The sequence below is a fragment of the Gavia stellata genome, chromosome 2 (genome assembly GCF_030936135.1).
Source record: "Gavia stellata isolate bGavSte3 chromosome 2, bGavSte3.hap2, whole genome shotgun sequence".
Lineage (NCBI taxonomy): Eukaryota > Metazoa > Chordata > Aves > Gaviiformes > Gaviidae > Gavia > Gavia stellata.
In genome coordinates, this window is record NC_082595.1 from 57914210 (window position 1) to 57930817 (window position 16608).

General features: G+C 38.1%; 1 protein-coding gene across 1 annotated transcript; it reads right to left on the reverse strand.

The window, feature by feature from the left end:
• Positions 1 to 1154: 1154 nt before the first annotated feature.
• On the reverse strand, positions 1155 to 10920 carry LOC104261580 (nephrocan). The gene is made up of 3 exons (XM_009817678.2): positions 10732 to 10920; positions 4831 to 5732; positions 1155 to 1602 (listed from the first exon to the last, which is right to left on the reverse strand). Exons 1-3 carry the CDS (start codon positions 10918 to 10920, stop codon positions 1155 to 1157), a joined length of 1539 nt encoding a protein of 512 aa, XP_009815980.2.
• Positions 10921 to 16608: the final 5688 nt, after the last annotated feature.

A 16608-nucleotide genomic window follows, 5' to 3' on the forward strand; every position in this document is an offset into this window, starting at 1 on the left:
AAAAAAACAAAAAAAACCCCAAAAACAACAACCACCACACAACAACAACAAGCCACAACACACCAAAAACCAACCCACCCAACACCACGCAGCACCATGTCCATCAAGCTACATCCCACAATGCCACATCCACACGCTCCTTGAATACCTCCAGGGAGGGTGACTCTACCACCTCCCTGGGCAGCCTGTTCCAATGTTTCACTACTCTCTCAGTAAAGAACTTTTTCCTAATATCTAGCCTGAACCTCCCCTGGCGCAACTTGAGGCCATTTCCTCTAGTCCTGTCACTAGTCACCTGGGAGAAGAGACCAACACCCACCTCTCTGCAACCCCCCTTCAGGTAGTTGTAGAGAGCAATGAGGCCTCCCCTCAGCCTCCTCTTCTCCAGGCTAAACAACCCCAGCTCCCTCAGCCGCTCCTCATAAGACTTGTGCTCCAGACCCCTCACCAGCTTCGTCGCCCTTCTCTGGACACGCTCCAGCACCTCATTATTAATTAACTTTGGAACCAGTATTAAATCTCATTAACCAGGACAGTGGTTCTTCTGTTTGTTGCATTTGCTGTGATGAAGATGAGCCTTCTGTGTTTTGCCTGGAGCTCAGCTAATTTAGTCTAATATCATTTAAAATAGTCTAAAATAAATAAAAGAGGCAAGTATTTCAGGAAAACGGAAATTCATTGCTCAAAAGCAAGAACCTCTGAACAATCCTGAGAAATTGCCCACATCAGTGTAACTATCCATCTTGAACTGCAGACCTGTGAGTTTAAATGTGTTGAATGCCAGACTCCTAGTAATAGTATTTTGTGGTATTGCAGGATTTTATTTATAGTTTTTTTTATGCAACTGTAAGAATGTTCTGCTATAAAAGGTCCACACAGAGTTACGGACTGCTTTTCTAAGAGATAGTAACTGTATTCTTACTTCCCTCAAACTACATAGTACTAATGGCATAGAAAAAAATTTAATTTTTTTACAATTTTTAGTTTACAGTGGCATCCTTACTATAGCCCTTCTGTCACCAGCTATTACCTCTTATAGTACAAATTAAAGAGGAAAAGTTAATGCAGACCAGCAGGCTGGTTGTCAGTAGAGATGCTGGTGGTAATGGGCAGCTCTAGACAACTTTAAGGTTCACCACAGATTAACCATGGGGTTAATCTAATTCATAATCATAGTAATCATCATCTATGTTTACTCCAACGCTGGAGGCCTCATTGGGTTTCATTTGCTTTCTGTCCTCTTTGCCTCTTTCCATGGAAGACAGATTATCTTCACACTGCTGCAGAATCTTTTTGGAAGACATCCAACTTTCTCCTCGGCTTTCTGCTGGCGTCACACACTGCCCTCCCCTGACATCCGTTCCTTTGGCCACCAGCGCTCTTCTGGTTCTGAGAAGGTCACAGGTGCAGTTCCAAGGGTTTCCATCTAAATACAGATGACGAAGACGAGGTAAATACTCTAAGACTTTGCGATCCAAGGCAGATATCTTGTTATTCCGTAAATTTAAAACCTGAAGCTGTTTCAAGTCCTTCAGCTCTTGTTCTCCAACATCCTCTATGTCATTTCCCTTTAGATCCAATCTAGCAAGGGTGTCTGGAAGTCTGAATAAAAATAAAACAACACAAAGGTGTTATGTTCGTCATATTGATTCTGTTTGTGTAAGTGGTATTTGGTGGTGTGTATTTGCCCAAGCACATCTGACATATTAAAATAAAACTATCACTAACAAAAAATGCAGTCTTCTTCAAAAAAAGATGTGGTCCTGAAGCATTCATGTCTTTTTTTTTTTTTGTTACACACTGTCTATGCACTCTTGAGCTGTTTTCCGAAATTATTGCAGTTCTGACCTGTACTGTGTTTGTGCAACTGTACTAAACATCAGTCCTACTGTACTGTACTATGAAGGAAGTTATATGTTCAATTGAGTGTCAAGCTTAAAAATGCATTTTGTACTCTTCAATGCCGTAAGTATGCCAACGACCAAATTATAGCACCGTGAAAGAACAAAAGTTTAGAGAAGCATGGCAACACTGCTCCTTCAAGTACTTTTATATACAATTTGTTTAAAATGGATTTTTAGTTCATAAAGAACTAGAATTTTTCTTCCATTTTGTTCTCCTTCTCCCGTCAGATTCAAACTTTAATCATCACAGAAGTAGTCCATCAGATGATATCCTGTTTAAGAAATCAGCAACAGAGAAAACAGAAGTGCTTTTTATGCACTTTTTGAATAGCACTTTAGAGAATTAGAACTGGTTACATTTAAAAGAAATAAAAAGCTGATAATCTCTGAATATTATACTAGACTATGATACTAGTCAGTATCATTCTTATTTTCATACATCTTACAAATTTGTATGATAAGACTTTTTTATTTCTAAAGTCTTGCTCATTTATGATCTTGTAATTTCCTCTTGCTGTAGTTAGTGACAAGTGCTTAACAGAAAAGCCAGTTAATTGGCATGGAATATTTTACTATGGTAGTATGCAAGGTGATGAAACTAAGAGTCGTGGTTAGAGATTTTAAGGAAACTTATTCACTGACACCCTCAGGGAAATTATAAATAATACTACCAAGAGCTATTTAGAACAGAACAGCAGTATACCACAACCGGTAAAGGTTGATGTGATAGTTTGTCTTAATGTAATAATATGAGATATCTTTGAAAATTACTAAGAGGGTACATTGTGACCCTAACCAGCTGTTTTTTGTGAAGCTGAGTTAGACCTCTTAGGCTGAAAGGTGGTTGCCATATTTCTGTAAATCTTACAACTTCAGTGGGACTATTTCAAGAGTAGGGCAGTTCTGTATTGTGCTGTATTTCCTGGGGGAGATGAGAATTTCACGTATTGATATGGTGAATCACTCCACAAAATTTGATCTTACCAAATGCTTGTGACTGCCATAAATCTGTTTTGAAACCTAACCACAGGCGATGATTATAGTTGCCCAATATGACACTGTAATGTCAGAAGGGTACTCTGGGGTAAAACCCTAGTGCCACTGATATCAAAGGCAGAAGGATATCACCTGAGATGTTCATCCAAACTGATTACAGTCTAAAGCCTGTCCAGCAAGTCCTTAAACCTGTGAAGAGTCTTCTTGTATTCATGTTAGGCTTAGGCTTTATGGCTGTATTGTTTGACTTTGGGCTGTGTTGATCTTGAGAAACTAATAGCACTGGAGTACATGATAAGTGATCCTGCTGCTGGCAGAGAAGCCGTGCTCACTCTGGAGCTGACCATGTCAGCCGTACTGTGCTGCTGCTACTCCAGGGAGTATCATCAGACTCTTCCCTGCATTCTCACCACTCCCCGTAAGATTTTATGGAGTATGGGCTTTCTCTACAAGTCCTGAAAATACTTGGTCTTGTGGATTATTTTCTTCTCAGAAAAAAGTAAAAGAAGCTTTCTTTCTCCTCATTCCTGCCAAATAACCACTAAGACCCATTAACTGTGGCACATTAACTATATTTTTTAACCTTTGACACCGGTGACTGAGTTCTCAGATAACTGTCAGAAGTAGTACTTTTATTTCTGTATATCCATGCATACCTGGTGATCATCAGACAATTAAGTACATAAATTTTATATCTTGCCATTTTTTCCCTGTGTTATGTTTACAGCCTCCCCTTGAAATCTGTATTCATTGTTGAGTTGAAAATAAAAGTCCCAAATATCTCCTTAAAAGCTGTACTGTTTAAAGGCTAATAGAGAACGCCTTCCTGTTAATTCTCTTTACTACAAAGGTTGTAAAATAAGATGGATTAGACAATACTAAAGTAACTAGAAAGTATTAAACATTCCTGTCAAGCTAGACTGAAATCAAGTATTTTTACACCACTAAATCACTTTCTGATTACAAAGCTGCTGCCAAGTAGATTCAAATGCTAAAGGACTTGATACTCAATGAATTGAAATTTTACTGCATTATTTATTTGGGATAGTTAAACCTGTCCACAAGCCATAAAAATAAAAGTTAATAGTGCAGTTGTGTTAAAGAAGTTGATGTTAATGGAATTACTTTGCTATTTTTATACCATCTTATTGCACAGCTTTTTGAAATTATAAAATTGCCACTTTATATCAAACCAGCCTCTATTTGGCTTAATATACCACCTCTGATAACGGCCAGGATCAACACTCAGATGAATGCGAGACAACCTGTAAGCAGGGCATTAATGAACACAGTGTGCCCAAGGGATGTTTCTTCTGTGCTCCTTTGACTGGAATTTTGCTTATAGCCTGAAGCTGGAGAGCTTATACGCATTCCAAATACTTTGTAATGTGTGAATTTAATGAAGTTGGGAATGCTAATATCCACTGAAAAAGTGCATTCTTTTTGACCAGACTCAGTTCCTGAAATATTAATATTTTAACAATAATAAACTCAGTGTGGGTTGGTAGAAACGTCAGCTTTAAAACTGCTGTCTTTTCTTTTTACTGGATGCTCTATTAATGTTGTGTTATGGTGGAAGATAAATCTAAGCAGCAGTATAACTTCTCTGTAATCATTCTGTTATATTCTCCTAGCAGGTTCCTCTTATTCATGTGCTAATTAAACAAAGTAGTCTCACTAGCAGGGAGAGATGTGAAATGAGCAGATTCGCTGGGGGCCACAGATGTAATGAGAACAGCTCTACTTCTATGCTGAGGCTGCTAACAAGAGTGCTAATCAGTGCCAGTTATGGCAACGGTTTTATGGTATGGATAGACTTCTACCATGACTGTGGCTGAATGCAATTTTTTTTTCCAGTTTGGGCCTCATTCTCATAATGTATGGAAGGAGAGATGACACCTGGGAACCAGTTGTCCTCAGATTCACTTGCCTAAGTGGAATAGAAATGAGGAGATTCTGTTCCAGCGCCAGATTCGAAAGCTGCGCACACTGCTGAAGAGCTCCTGCCTCAAACATACTAACAGCGTTGTTGTCAAGAAACAAGTGCTTGAGATCTTGTAGTCCTTGGAAGTCCTGTGCTGTCACCCTTTGGATCAGGTTATTGCTGCAGTCGAGTTTCTGCAGTCTGCTGGGCAGCCTGAGTGGCATAGTGTGGAGCTGGTTCTTAGAGAGCTCAAGTGTTGTCAAGTTCGGAGGAAGCTGGGCACCATCTATTGATGTTAGCTGATTTTCTGACAGGAAGAACTCAGACAGGTTTTCTAGGTGTTTCATGTCTTGAAGTCTTACTGTTTTAAGTTGGTTTTTCTCTAATTTTAGTGACAGCAGGGATTTAGGAAGGTCAAGAGGCACTTTTGTCAGAAAGTTGCCACTTAAACCGAGAAACTGTAGATTTTGGAAAGATGCAAAGAAGCTGGTTGGGAACGAGTTCAGTTTATTATCAGCCATGCTCAGATACTTCAGCCTAGGAAGCTTAAGTGGTGCAGACACAGATTCCATGTCGTTGCCATCCAGAATCAGACTTTGTAAATTGCAAAGGGAAGAAAATGCACTCGGAGGCAGAGTTGCAATCAAGTTGTTCCGAATATCGAGCACCCTTAGTTTCATCAAACCTTCAAAATCAGATGCATGCAGAGTGTTGATGGAGTTATCAGCAAGTTTTAAAATTTCAAGGCCAGATGGGAGGAAGGTGGGTATTTGCTTTAGCTGATTTTTATAGAGTTCCAGGGACTTCAAGGTGCTCAGGGCTTTGAAAGTGTTGTTTTCTATTGATTCTGTGCCACTGCATGACAGGACCAGCTCTTCAAGGGCTGACATTCTCCTGAAGTCAGTAATCTTTAAGAGAAAAAAAAATAATTCATGTGATAGTACACCATCTATTTATGGATCTCCTCACTGTTTACTTCTTCTGGATGCTCTGACAATTGCTAGTAGATATTGAGAAACTATATATTTAGAATGAGAAACTAAGAGAAATGGTAACAATAGTGGTGTTACTATCGGTACCTGCAGTTTGCCAGTATTTACTTACATTCCTAGAATTGTGTGTTAAGTCTATGTTGTGACTGGTTTTGAGCAAACACACGTTTGAAGAAGGACTATTCCTTTTATTGCTGCCTGGTGGATAGCCTATGTAAAATGGAGAGCTAATACCACTAATGGCAGAAAACCTTGCACAGAGTAGATGGTTGTTAATGTTCACTGCGCTCAGTGGAGCTTCCTGGAGTAGTTTTGAGTTCATCATACAGCTATTTCCATGTATCAGCAGTATTGTCACTGCAGTGTCTACTCCCCAGAGGAAGTACACAAGGATATCATCACCTCTCCTTACTGTATAGTTTTGTCAGGAAACTAAGATTTGGCGCTTGTATTTCTTCTCCCCCCACTACCTCTCCTTTTGTTTGAAGAAAAAACTTCACATATTAAGATGACCAAACCGGAATTGTCAGGTCAGTATGGTCTGAAAATCACCTCTGTGGAACAGATTGCTTTTACAGGAACTTAGGTTTTGTTAGTTGGTAACAAACAGATGCTTTGCAGTGGTAAATGGAACTTAGATGTTGACTGTAACTATAATATACAGAGGCATACTAATTGTTTCATTACTTTTCTGCTCTGTTGGAACCTGCTTGTTTACAAAGCTTGCCATCTTGTGTCTCAAGTTAAGAAGCAAACTTAAGCGAATCTGGCAGTTTCCTCCAAGCTGAGATATGAGGAAGCATGCAATGAGAGTGAACCCAGGAGTTCTCTAAGCACACCAGTTGCTTAAACAGTAGTTCTCTGAAATATCAGAGATGCTGCCTGTTGACCTAGGTGCTTGATTTTTAAAAATTTATTTATATGGGAATCATGGAAAGCTCAGAGCAAGATGACCAGGTGTTCTGCATGAGAGAGGCAGGAAGGAATGTCCTCACCTATTTTCCCTTCCCATGTCGAAGAAACATCTCACTACAGGTCTCAGGAGTACCACATCAGTAAGAGATGTTAAACTAACGCTATAGTCTCCATGCTATTTCCCCCAGGGCTTAGTAGCTACCAGCACATTTTACTCTCATTTAGAGAAGCTATAAAGCATGTTCTACAGCATAACCACTCATCCCAGTCAGGAATCTACACAGAAGGCAGTACAAGTCCTTTTGCAGCGCAGGTATTGGGTAGCAATTTTGTTCTATGACCCTGATGATTGAATACATGTGGCTATCATACTTGTGTATCTGAAATCTGCCTATGAAGGTAACTGTTAAAAGATTCCTTCCAGCTTCATTTATCTAACTCTTGCATGTTTTTGAGTTGTATCTCCTTACCTTATCTACAAACCCTGCATTTTAACTTCTGTTAAAATTAGAGCCCACACGGCTGTGAAGGAGGAGTCAGATTTCATTTTGCTTTGGTATCCTTAGTTGTCACTAGCTTCTGATGACATTCATTGTGTCTTGTAGAGTCAATTCTGAGCATGGCAAGATTTGATGCAGTTAGTGAGAAAGTATAGATCTGGAGCCTCTACTGATGCAGGTTTCTCCATCAATTACATTTAAGTTCAATGAGGGAATCTACCTCCATAAAAAAAATTATATTCTCAACAGTAAATAACAAAGTTGTCCATTTTCTATTTTTTCTATAAATGCAGTTTTGTAATATATATTTATTGCTATATAGCAATTACAGAATTGTATGTCCAGTGTGGTCATGATTAGGAGGCTAATCTTGCAAAGCTTTATCGTGAGAAGTCCCATAGGAATGAACTGCATTGCTCAAGAGCAGAAAAGTGTAGGCATATGTAAATGATAAAACAGTCTTAAGGAAATTGAAACAAATGTGAACCTTCATAAGTTCAACATGTTTTCTCCTATAAGTTCAAAAGCAGTATTTCCTGCTTTCCCTCAGTTGATTGCTGTATGACTCTAAGAGGCTTAATTTTCATCTTATTAAGTGACAGAGAGCTATGTGAAGGTCAGTGTACAGACATTCATTCTGTAATGATGTTAGGGTTCATACTTTGGATTATTATAATTTCTATTTTCCACCTATTTGGTATGCTTTGCCCGGCTTTGTGACCGTGCTGTTTTGAGACTTAAACATTTATCCATGCTGTTACAAACCACCCAGTCTTTCTAATATGTACCAAGACTTATTTGAAAGCCTATCAGCTCTCTTTTTGCTACAAAGTGATGTTTTATTCTCTAACTAACTGGGCTATCTGTAAAGTGATATTAATATAGTTTTACATTTTAAATAGTACATGTCCTGAAAATTGATCTAAGGTACTGTTAATAGGAACATTTTAATTTTTTTTTTTCATTTTTAATTACATTTTTTTGCTTTTAGAATTTTTGTGAACTGGGATTTTTTATAAGCAGTTTCTTAAATGAGGCCCCTATTGTGGGGACCAGATAAACAATTTCCTTTTAGCAGATAAAACCCCAAGTATTAATACAGTTAGAAATAAACTAAATCTTAAAGTGAGAGTAAACAGGTTATAGTGGGTCTTCAAAACAAGGAGAAAGCAGAAATTATTGAAAAAAGATGCTAAAAATAATCTAGTTTTGTTATTATGTAGTCTGTTTATAACAAACCCTGGTTTGTAAAAATACCAAAAGCAAAAATCCCAGCCAGTGTTTTCAATGATGATCAACGCTGTGAGAACAAATACAAAGTTGATCTGCGTAAAAAAGATCTACATTTTTCTTGGTTTTCTTCAAAACGTACTGTACTTCACATACAAACATATCTTCTTTTTTTTTTCATTTCTTTACAATTTTAATAATAACCAATGCAAAGTAATGTCCAAAAGTAATTGGTGCTCAGTTTGAAACAATTTTTGTTTATTCTTCTGAGGCTGCTAATTGCCAAACCACAGTATATGTGAATGCTTACATATAAAAGTCTCTCAGAGGTCAGCTGTGAAAAGTCTAGGCTTCTAGGTTCCCATTCAACTTCTTTTTGAAAATATGTTATTTTCTCTAAGATTAGGTAAATGAAGGAATTTAAAAAACAAACAAACAAACAAAAAAAACCCAAACAAAAAAACCCCAAAAACCCAAGCCCCCAAAAAACCTATATTCTTGTAGTGCTTCCAGACATGTACTTTACAAGCAGAAATCAAAACCTGTTTCTCCAAGCACTATGATATGTGCCAGTGGGATTGCTCAGCTGTGTAAAATTAAGCATATGTATTTATGAAGTCAAGACCTCAGAAGCATAATTTGTTCCATGGAAAGAAAAGTGAAAAATATATTCACAGACCCAGTCTAATCTTAAGGAAAGAATCTACATAACTACAGGCAGGTAGCATGAAAGGACTTTCTTCCTTTCAGTGCAAAGTCAGTAGCAGAAGTAAGGCATACTGATTGCTCAGTTGAATTAATATATGAAGTCAAAAACTCTCTCCTTAGATGGTTTCATGCACCATTTGTTCTGAACAGTCATAAAACATTTATTCCACTACTCTATTCACCTATATCCAACATTTAAATGCTTTGTAACAAACACCTGTGCTTTGCTCTAGTCAGAACCTAAGGACACTTTACTAGTAACAGAGGAGTAGCTGACAGGTATGGGCAACTAGCCTAAGAAAGGCTTGTCTTCCTTATTTTGGAAACAAAATAATAGCTTTTTTTTTTCCCCCCACAGAAAATGTATTTCCTAATAATTAACTTGACAGACCTTTTGTTTAACTAGAGCATATCGATATACCGAAACCACACCAATGAACTTTGACTCTGGTAGGTATGGGAGGTAAAAAAAGAAAACCAGAGATGATATTAGCAGCTAAAAGAGAAGTAAACTCTTCTCAGAATTAAAATTGCAAAATTACTGACTATTTCTCAGTGTACCTTTTAGCCCATTTCATTCAATTGTGAGAGCAAAGTCAAAGATGAATTTCAGAGCAGTTAAAGTTATATTATTTGTAAGAGGACAAGCTTACTTAAGAGAAAATGTATCACTTTTGGATCGAACATTTCTTATTCTCTGTAGTAAATTGGTACACAGCAAGCATGTATAACACAGGTGGTTGTATTTCCCCCTTTCTATCGATAGAAATTGAATTTATTAAATAAATATATTTCAGGGTAGGAAACAGAGAAGCGCTGCTCCAGATTGCAGTACAAAATGAGCATAAAATGACATGCCTTTAATAATGTGAACCAGTGATGCCTCAAGAAACCCAGAATAAACTTTTTTTAATAACACAAATAGTCGGCAGCTTCACTTAAAAGCTGCTATTGTTTATATGGGTTATTACATAGGCCAAGCGTTGCTTTTAGAAACATCTCACACCCTGCCTTGGACTCTTAACAACGCATGAGCAAGTCCTGATTACTTACTCTCTCTGCCATTTCTAACAGCAGTTGTACCTGACAGTTGCAACTCAAGAGGGGGAAAAGAACTTCAATTTCATTCATTAGGGAAACAATTCTAGCTACAAAAAACCTTTCCATTTGCTATGAAAAAGTATTACATTGTATCAAAAGTAACAAAAGCTTTTAACAAATTAAAAAATAACTCTGGAAGTCAATGGTTATTTGACCATATAAAAAACAAGTCAACATTTGGCTCTAGTTGTAAATTACTACTTTTTGAGTTGCATGTAAAATATCATTGTGGCAGCATGAACTGGTGATCAGAGACCTCAGGATAATGAAAACACTATCAGAATATATTTACATATCCTTAAAAAGTAAGTAAAAATAAAACCAGATCTGGCAGCATTTCACAGGTTTTTAGAATGTGGAATAAGATTCCCCCTTCACTTGAAAGACGCCACCATCTGGGAAACACAGCTTTCAGTTACAGTGCACTACAGAAAGTATTTTTACTGGAATTTTTTTCCTACCTGGAGTTGTTTAATTTTGCTGTGACTGATGTAGAGTCTCCTGGTGGTGAAAGGAATCTCTCTGGGGATCTCTGTAGCTCTGTAGCATTGCACTGACTGGGCAGGGTCACAGCTGCATCTTCTTGGGCAAGTGGTACTTAGACCACTGTGAAAAGAAAAGAAGAAAACTAGAAGGTAAGATAAATACATCTTCCAAAACAGGAGCTCTGAAATTGTCTTGGCAACATACAGCTTGAATTAAGCACCAAAGTCCTTTTATACCATGAAATCTGATAAAAGGATATTATCACTGTGTATTTTATCCCAGTGAAAAAACAGCAAAAACAATACCATGATTTGCCTGGGTTAAAATGTTGGCAGGCATTACAAAGAGTGAGAAACTTAAACAGCGATAAGGTGCCTTTACATTTGTAGGTATGTGAAATTAGCGTTATTTATTACCTGGCATCTAATCTGCAAACATCCATATTATCTCCAGTTTCCTAGTTTTGTTAAATGTGACACCACAGAATTAGTGGAGAAAAGATAAAGAGCTGTTTTATAGTGGGGCTGTAAAAGCTTTGTATCTTCTGTGAACCCAGTATTAGAAACAGTAAAAACACAACTACAACCAACACTGAAGCTTTTTCACTCTTCCTCTTGCATTATTCAGACCCCCCAAAAACCCCAAAACTCAGGCAGCTATCATTCTAAAGCTAAAACATTCTATTCACTTTCTGAATATCTGTGGTACAGCTGAGTGCTGCTGGTTGGTACACATTTTTTAAAGATTGGACAAAAATCTAAGTTATCTGTGTTTGTGTAATTCCCATAAATCAAAGTTTAATTATTCTTGTATTTGAAGTTTCCAAATGTGAAATGCTTGAAAGCATTTAGTATAAATCAAGTGGTAGATGATCAATAAGACTTACTTACCTCGTGACAGACGGAGAACGCTAAGGTTCCCCTCAGTGTTTTCTCTCTACTGATTAGTGCTTCTCTCACGTATCTCCTAGCTGTGCCAGCTAGACATGTAAAGTTTTGAAAGGCTTACACTTTGGCTTGTGATTATTTTAGGAACCTTCTATGCATTTTTTTTCCTTTGTATTCAGCAGTTTACAACATACAAAGCAGTGCAATTAGGAAGTCTTCGTACCTTATCGTACGGATCTGCTTTGCACTGTTACCTGCTTTCTTCCATCCTCTCCATCATGTTTTCAGTAGTAGCTAATTCTATTCCTTGAATTCGTAACAGGGCCAGTTATTTTTCCAAGTAGAAGATGATGTCAAGTTGATTTGACAAATGGATAACGGAACTGGGGACAGTCCTTGATGGGAATGCCTGTTGGATGCAGCTGGGTTTACACTGGACAATTGCCTGGTTTCCTCCCAGAGATCCTTCTGTCTCCTTAATCCCCTAATGCTGTGAGTACAGAACTGCAACCCAGCATCTGCTAAACCAAACAGCACGAGCAGAAACCTTTTCCTAAAACAGCCTGTCAAATTGGCATGTTTAACAAGCTGTGCAGAAAAATCCTGCCTGACTTCTGCTATAGTGATCATTTGAGCAAAAATGAGTGGGTGAGCAGGATTAGAAATGGTGCTTTAAAATATTAGACATGGTGCTTTAAAACAAATATTTTAACATATCTTGATCTAGGATTTGGTACCTGTTTTGTGGTTTTGCTTTTTTTATGTTTTGAAAAGAGTCAAAGTACCCAGACAAAAGTGTAAAACCTTTCTGCCTACTGACAGCTACTTGTGTTACATTTTAGCATGCCCTGGAATAGTCTTTGATCCCGTTATTCCACTGACTTGAGTTTAAATGCTGAGGTCACTAATACGGTAATGCTCAGGATCTTATGTAGGAATTTGTGTTTCTCAAAAATGTCATCAAAAAGCAAATACTTTTTGCTCAGGGACGGTCAAAAGAAATGCGGATCACACCCTACCATTTGCAGTTCAGAGCTCTAGAGTACTGCAGAGTCAGTCTGAGAATCCCTTTAAATAAGAACCATATATTGCATCCTTCCCTATTTTGTGAATTGTAAGTCACTCAGCTGATGTTAGAATTCTTAACTGTAGTTACAAGGTAACACCACAGTAAGCGGCTGTAAAGTTCTCGGCTCTTCGCATTTTTGAGTAATATCTATCTCCTCGGTCTTTTCAAACTAATGAAAGGAAACTTTATTGGTTTAATAGTTCATTTATGTGATATTAACAACAATTATTTAATCAAGAATGATATTATGTATCCATTAATTTCTGACACGTCTGCTTTCAGCAGCTAGGTATTTTAAAGTCATAGCTATGAAAAATGATTTTTTATTTATTTTTTTTTTTTTATTAAATCTGTTCTGTACAAATTCTGACACGCGTCCACCAGAGCTGATGCGTTTGGTTTTGCACAAAACTATGACCTGGGGGGGTTTTATTGATTCTGGGAGACCTGATGGCAAAAGAACCGACGAAGTGTCGCAGGACTGTATGAGCATAAGCCTAGCGGGAAGATGTGAGCTATGCAAAAAGAAAGGTGAATAAACATTTCAGGATCTCCGTTGTGGAAGCCGCACTGCTGGCCCATGAGTTGCACAGCTTCGCAGGGGGATGTTAAGAAAGTCAATCACTGGTGGCCATTTCCTGCCAGCAGTTTTTATGTAAACTCTCCACACCTTTCGATGGGGATTCCTGTGTGGGACTAATGGCATGATATTCCCCTCCGTCATTTCTCTGTCAGAAAGAATGAACGATAGCACCCGTAACCTGCCAACGCGAGAAGTCCCAGGGACATTCTATACAGTGTGTGCTTTAGCCAAAGGTAAACAGATCAAAACCTGCTAAACCCAAAGTCCGTGTCAGACTCTTTTGTGTTGTTGGCATTTAATACAGACATGGGTTATAAAGTATCATGGCAAAGTAGTAAAATATATGAGACAAATTTGGATAAAACATAAGCTTGAGTTGATGGAAGTTAGATGATCTTTCACGATTGATGCTTTTATTTCAGATCTGAAGAAGGGCTTATAAAGGACTGTAAAGTTTGGGGTTTTTTCCCCAAATATATCAGTCAGTCTAACAAAAATATTAATCTTTTTGTACAAGCCTTGCCTCACGCAAGATTTCAGCATCTACAGTACTGGTGTTTGGGCCTTTTCTTTCTTCACCAAAGTCAGAGGTTTGACAAAAGCACACATATGTATGTTAAGACAGAATTTTTTAACCTAAGATTACATTTAGAAAATCACATAAAAGTAAGGTCACATTAAAATTAGAAGAATGAATCTGCAAAACTCTAGTTATGGAGCGTTTAGAGATGTCTGAGTTAAGACAGCCCATAAAACCTCAAGATGGATCCTTTGTAACGTACATGATGGCACAGACCACACAAGGGAATATGCAGTCTTATGACAAAAAACATGGAGAAGCTGAGCTCTTACTGTCAGGGTGTCCCTTGTCTATGGAAAGGAGAAGTTGCAGGAAAAGACCAGCTTAGGGCCTGCAGAGGGCATGGGTAGAAGCCTGGTCCCTGAGGGATGTCACAAGCACAAGCAGTTTGGCAACTCGGAGCTGTTAAGTGATGGCATATGCTCTAAAGAATCCTTGGCATATTTAGATGCCATATGCTATCAAGTGCCCGCCACTGAGTACATGTGAATTTGTAACTATTTTTTGCTGGAGGTTTTTAACTTGGATTTAGACCAGTTTTTCACAGAGACAACAAATGGCATTTGTCTGCTGCAAAGCTTACCTCCAATCAAGCACTTCTCTCCAGAATGGATCGGGCTGCTAAGGGAAACAATCATAATGTTGTTTTTAAAAAAGTTATGCTTCCCTTAATCATCTGTTGAATAATCTGAACTGCTTTACAGAAATGTTTCTTAAACAGAGGGTTACACTGAATTAAGAATATCACCCTGGACGCGTTCTAGTCAAACTAATGATATCTAATTAATATAAGGATTATAAATCTATCAAAAGTGATTTTGTGTTTTATTCCTACAAAATAAAGCTGCAAGTAGAGTTTCACAAAAACAGAGGCCTGTCTGAAAATGATGTCTCAATCTTCTCCATAAGCCAAGAAGTTTGTGTAAATATTTTTTATCCACTTTCACAGTATGTGGAGAATGCGCTTTCTGACTCCAGACAAGGTCATCTTCATACACTGGAAACAGTTGCTGGATGACTTAAAGCAGATTTTTCCTCTGCACAGTAAGTAAACTAGGTTTCCTTTTCTTCTTCCACACTGGCTACATAGAGGAGATGAAAGCGATAACCCCTCAGGAATTTCTCACATTTCGCCTGTCCATGGCGCGTTTGCATTCCAGAGGAACTAGCACAGTGAAACCTGTTAAAAAGGAATGAAACTTTGTTAAATAAAAATTCACACATCGAGGGGTTTTAGTCATTGCCAGTTTTATGATAGTGCTGAGGGGATGCCAACCAAGATCAGATGCATCTGAGGCAGGCACCCCACAAACAACAAGTAAGCAGCACCCACGTGGAGGAGGTCAGTTTAAATAATTTCATACGCATAAGCCACTAATGCTGACCTTCAAAGTATTCTTGCTAATGGTATCCACTTGATGGAGAACTGTTACTCATTAATAACTGAGCCACCAATAGCAGTGCCCATGAAACCACAGATTATGGTATGGTATGATGACAGTTTTCTAGTAATGATATTCTGAGTTAGTCCCAAAAGGGATGAAGAGGTAGAAATAAAGAGGGCAGGTTTGATGGCTGAATCCATTCTCAACCTAGAATTAAACACATGGGTCTTTTGTATATGAACATTTACGTAAGATCTGTAATGTAACCTACGTGTGACCGTGACTCTTGCAGTACCACCTAAATGTGAAGTGGCAGGGCTGGATCATCCAATTGATACTGGAACCATGACCATTTTGTTTCTAGCATTTTGCACACACAAAAGTGGTTCAGGTCAGTAGTTAACAACTGTCACCTCTAAGGGCTTTTCAGAGTGCTGTATGAAGCAAGCTAGTCCTGGCCCTTCTGACTTTAGCCTGGTCCTGTCTTTAGCCTTTAAGGGCAGCCTGCTAGTGACTGCACATCCAACGGAACCAGAATGGAACTTAAATTGAAAAAAATGTCCACTGTTCAAATGGCAAGGCAGAGTTACAACAAGATGAGGACTCTGAAACAGCAGTTTTTGAAATTATACCCACTGTGTGCACAAAAAGAGGGTTTCATTCTTCCACGCTATAAAAGCTGAACATTTTTGGCACATGTTTTATTCATTTTAAAAAATAAAACAAAAATTCAGAATAAGAAGAGTTAAGCATCAGTGTATAAATAGAAATAAGCACAGGAATAAGACCACAATAAGCACTGTAAATAAAAAAAGCTGGTCCGAAGAAGTGACTTGTGGGAGTTGTCTTGTGTAAAAAGAGACCAGTAAGGAGTGAATGTTCCCTCAAAATAGTAATGAGTAAATTGTTGCACCCATGGAGTCACTGCATGGACTGTAAAAGGCAGCCAACTATCAACTCTCTTGGCCTGCAAGGCAGGAATCACCTAAAATGTAAAAAACTAAAATGTCTGGGTTTTGTTAGCAGAAATTTTCTGTAATGACAACCGAAAATGTATGTCCCTTTAAGTATCAGTGCGGATGGATAACTTCCTCCTCTCTAATGTGCTTTAGAAAGGCACATTCTAATCATCTAGTCTAACTCCTTTTTTAGAACATGAGAATCTTGCTTTATCATCTAAATTTTCTCTCGTACTTTGATACTGCAAGATATTCTTTGTTTTCTCTCTGTTTCCCCTTTGGTGTCCCCACTTGTGACTGTACAACCACCCATTCAATCAAACCACTCAAGATGCCTCAGCGCTAACCACACAGAAGATGGCCTTGACACGTGCACGCGCTGCAACCCG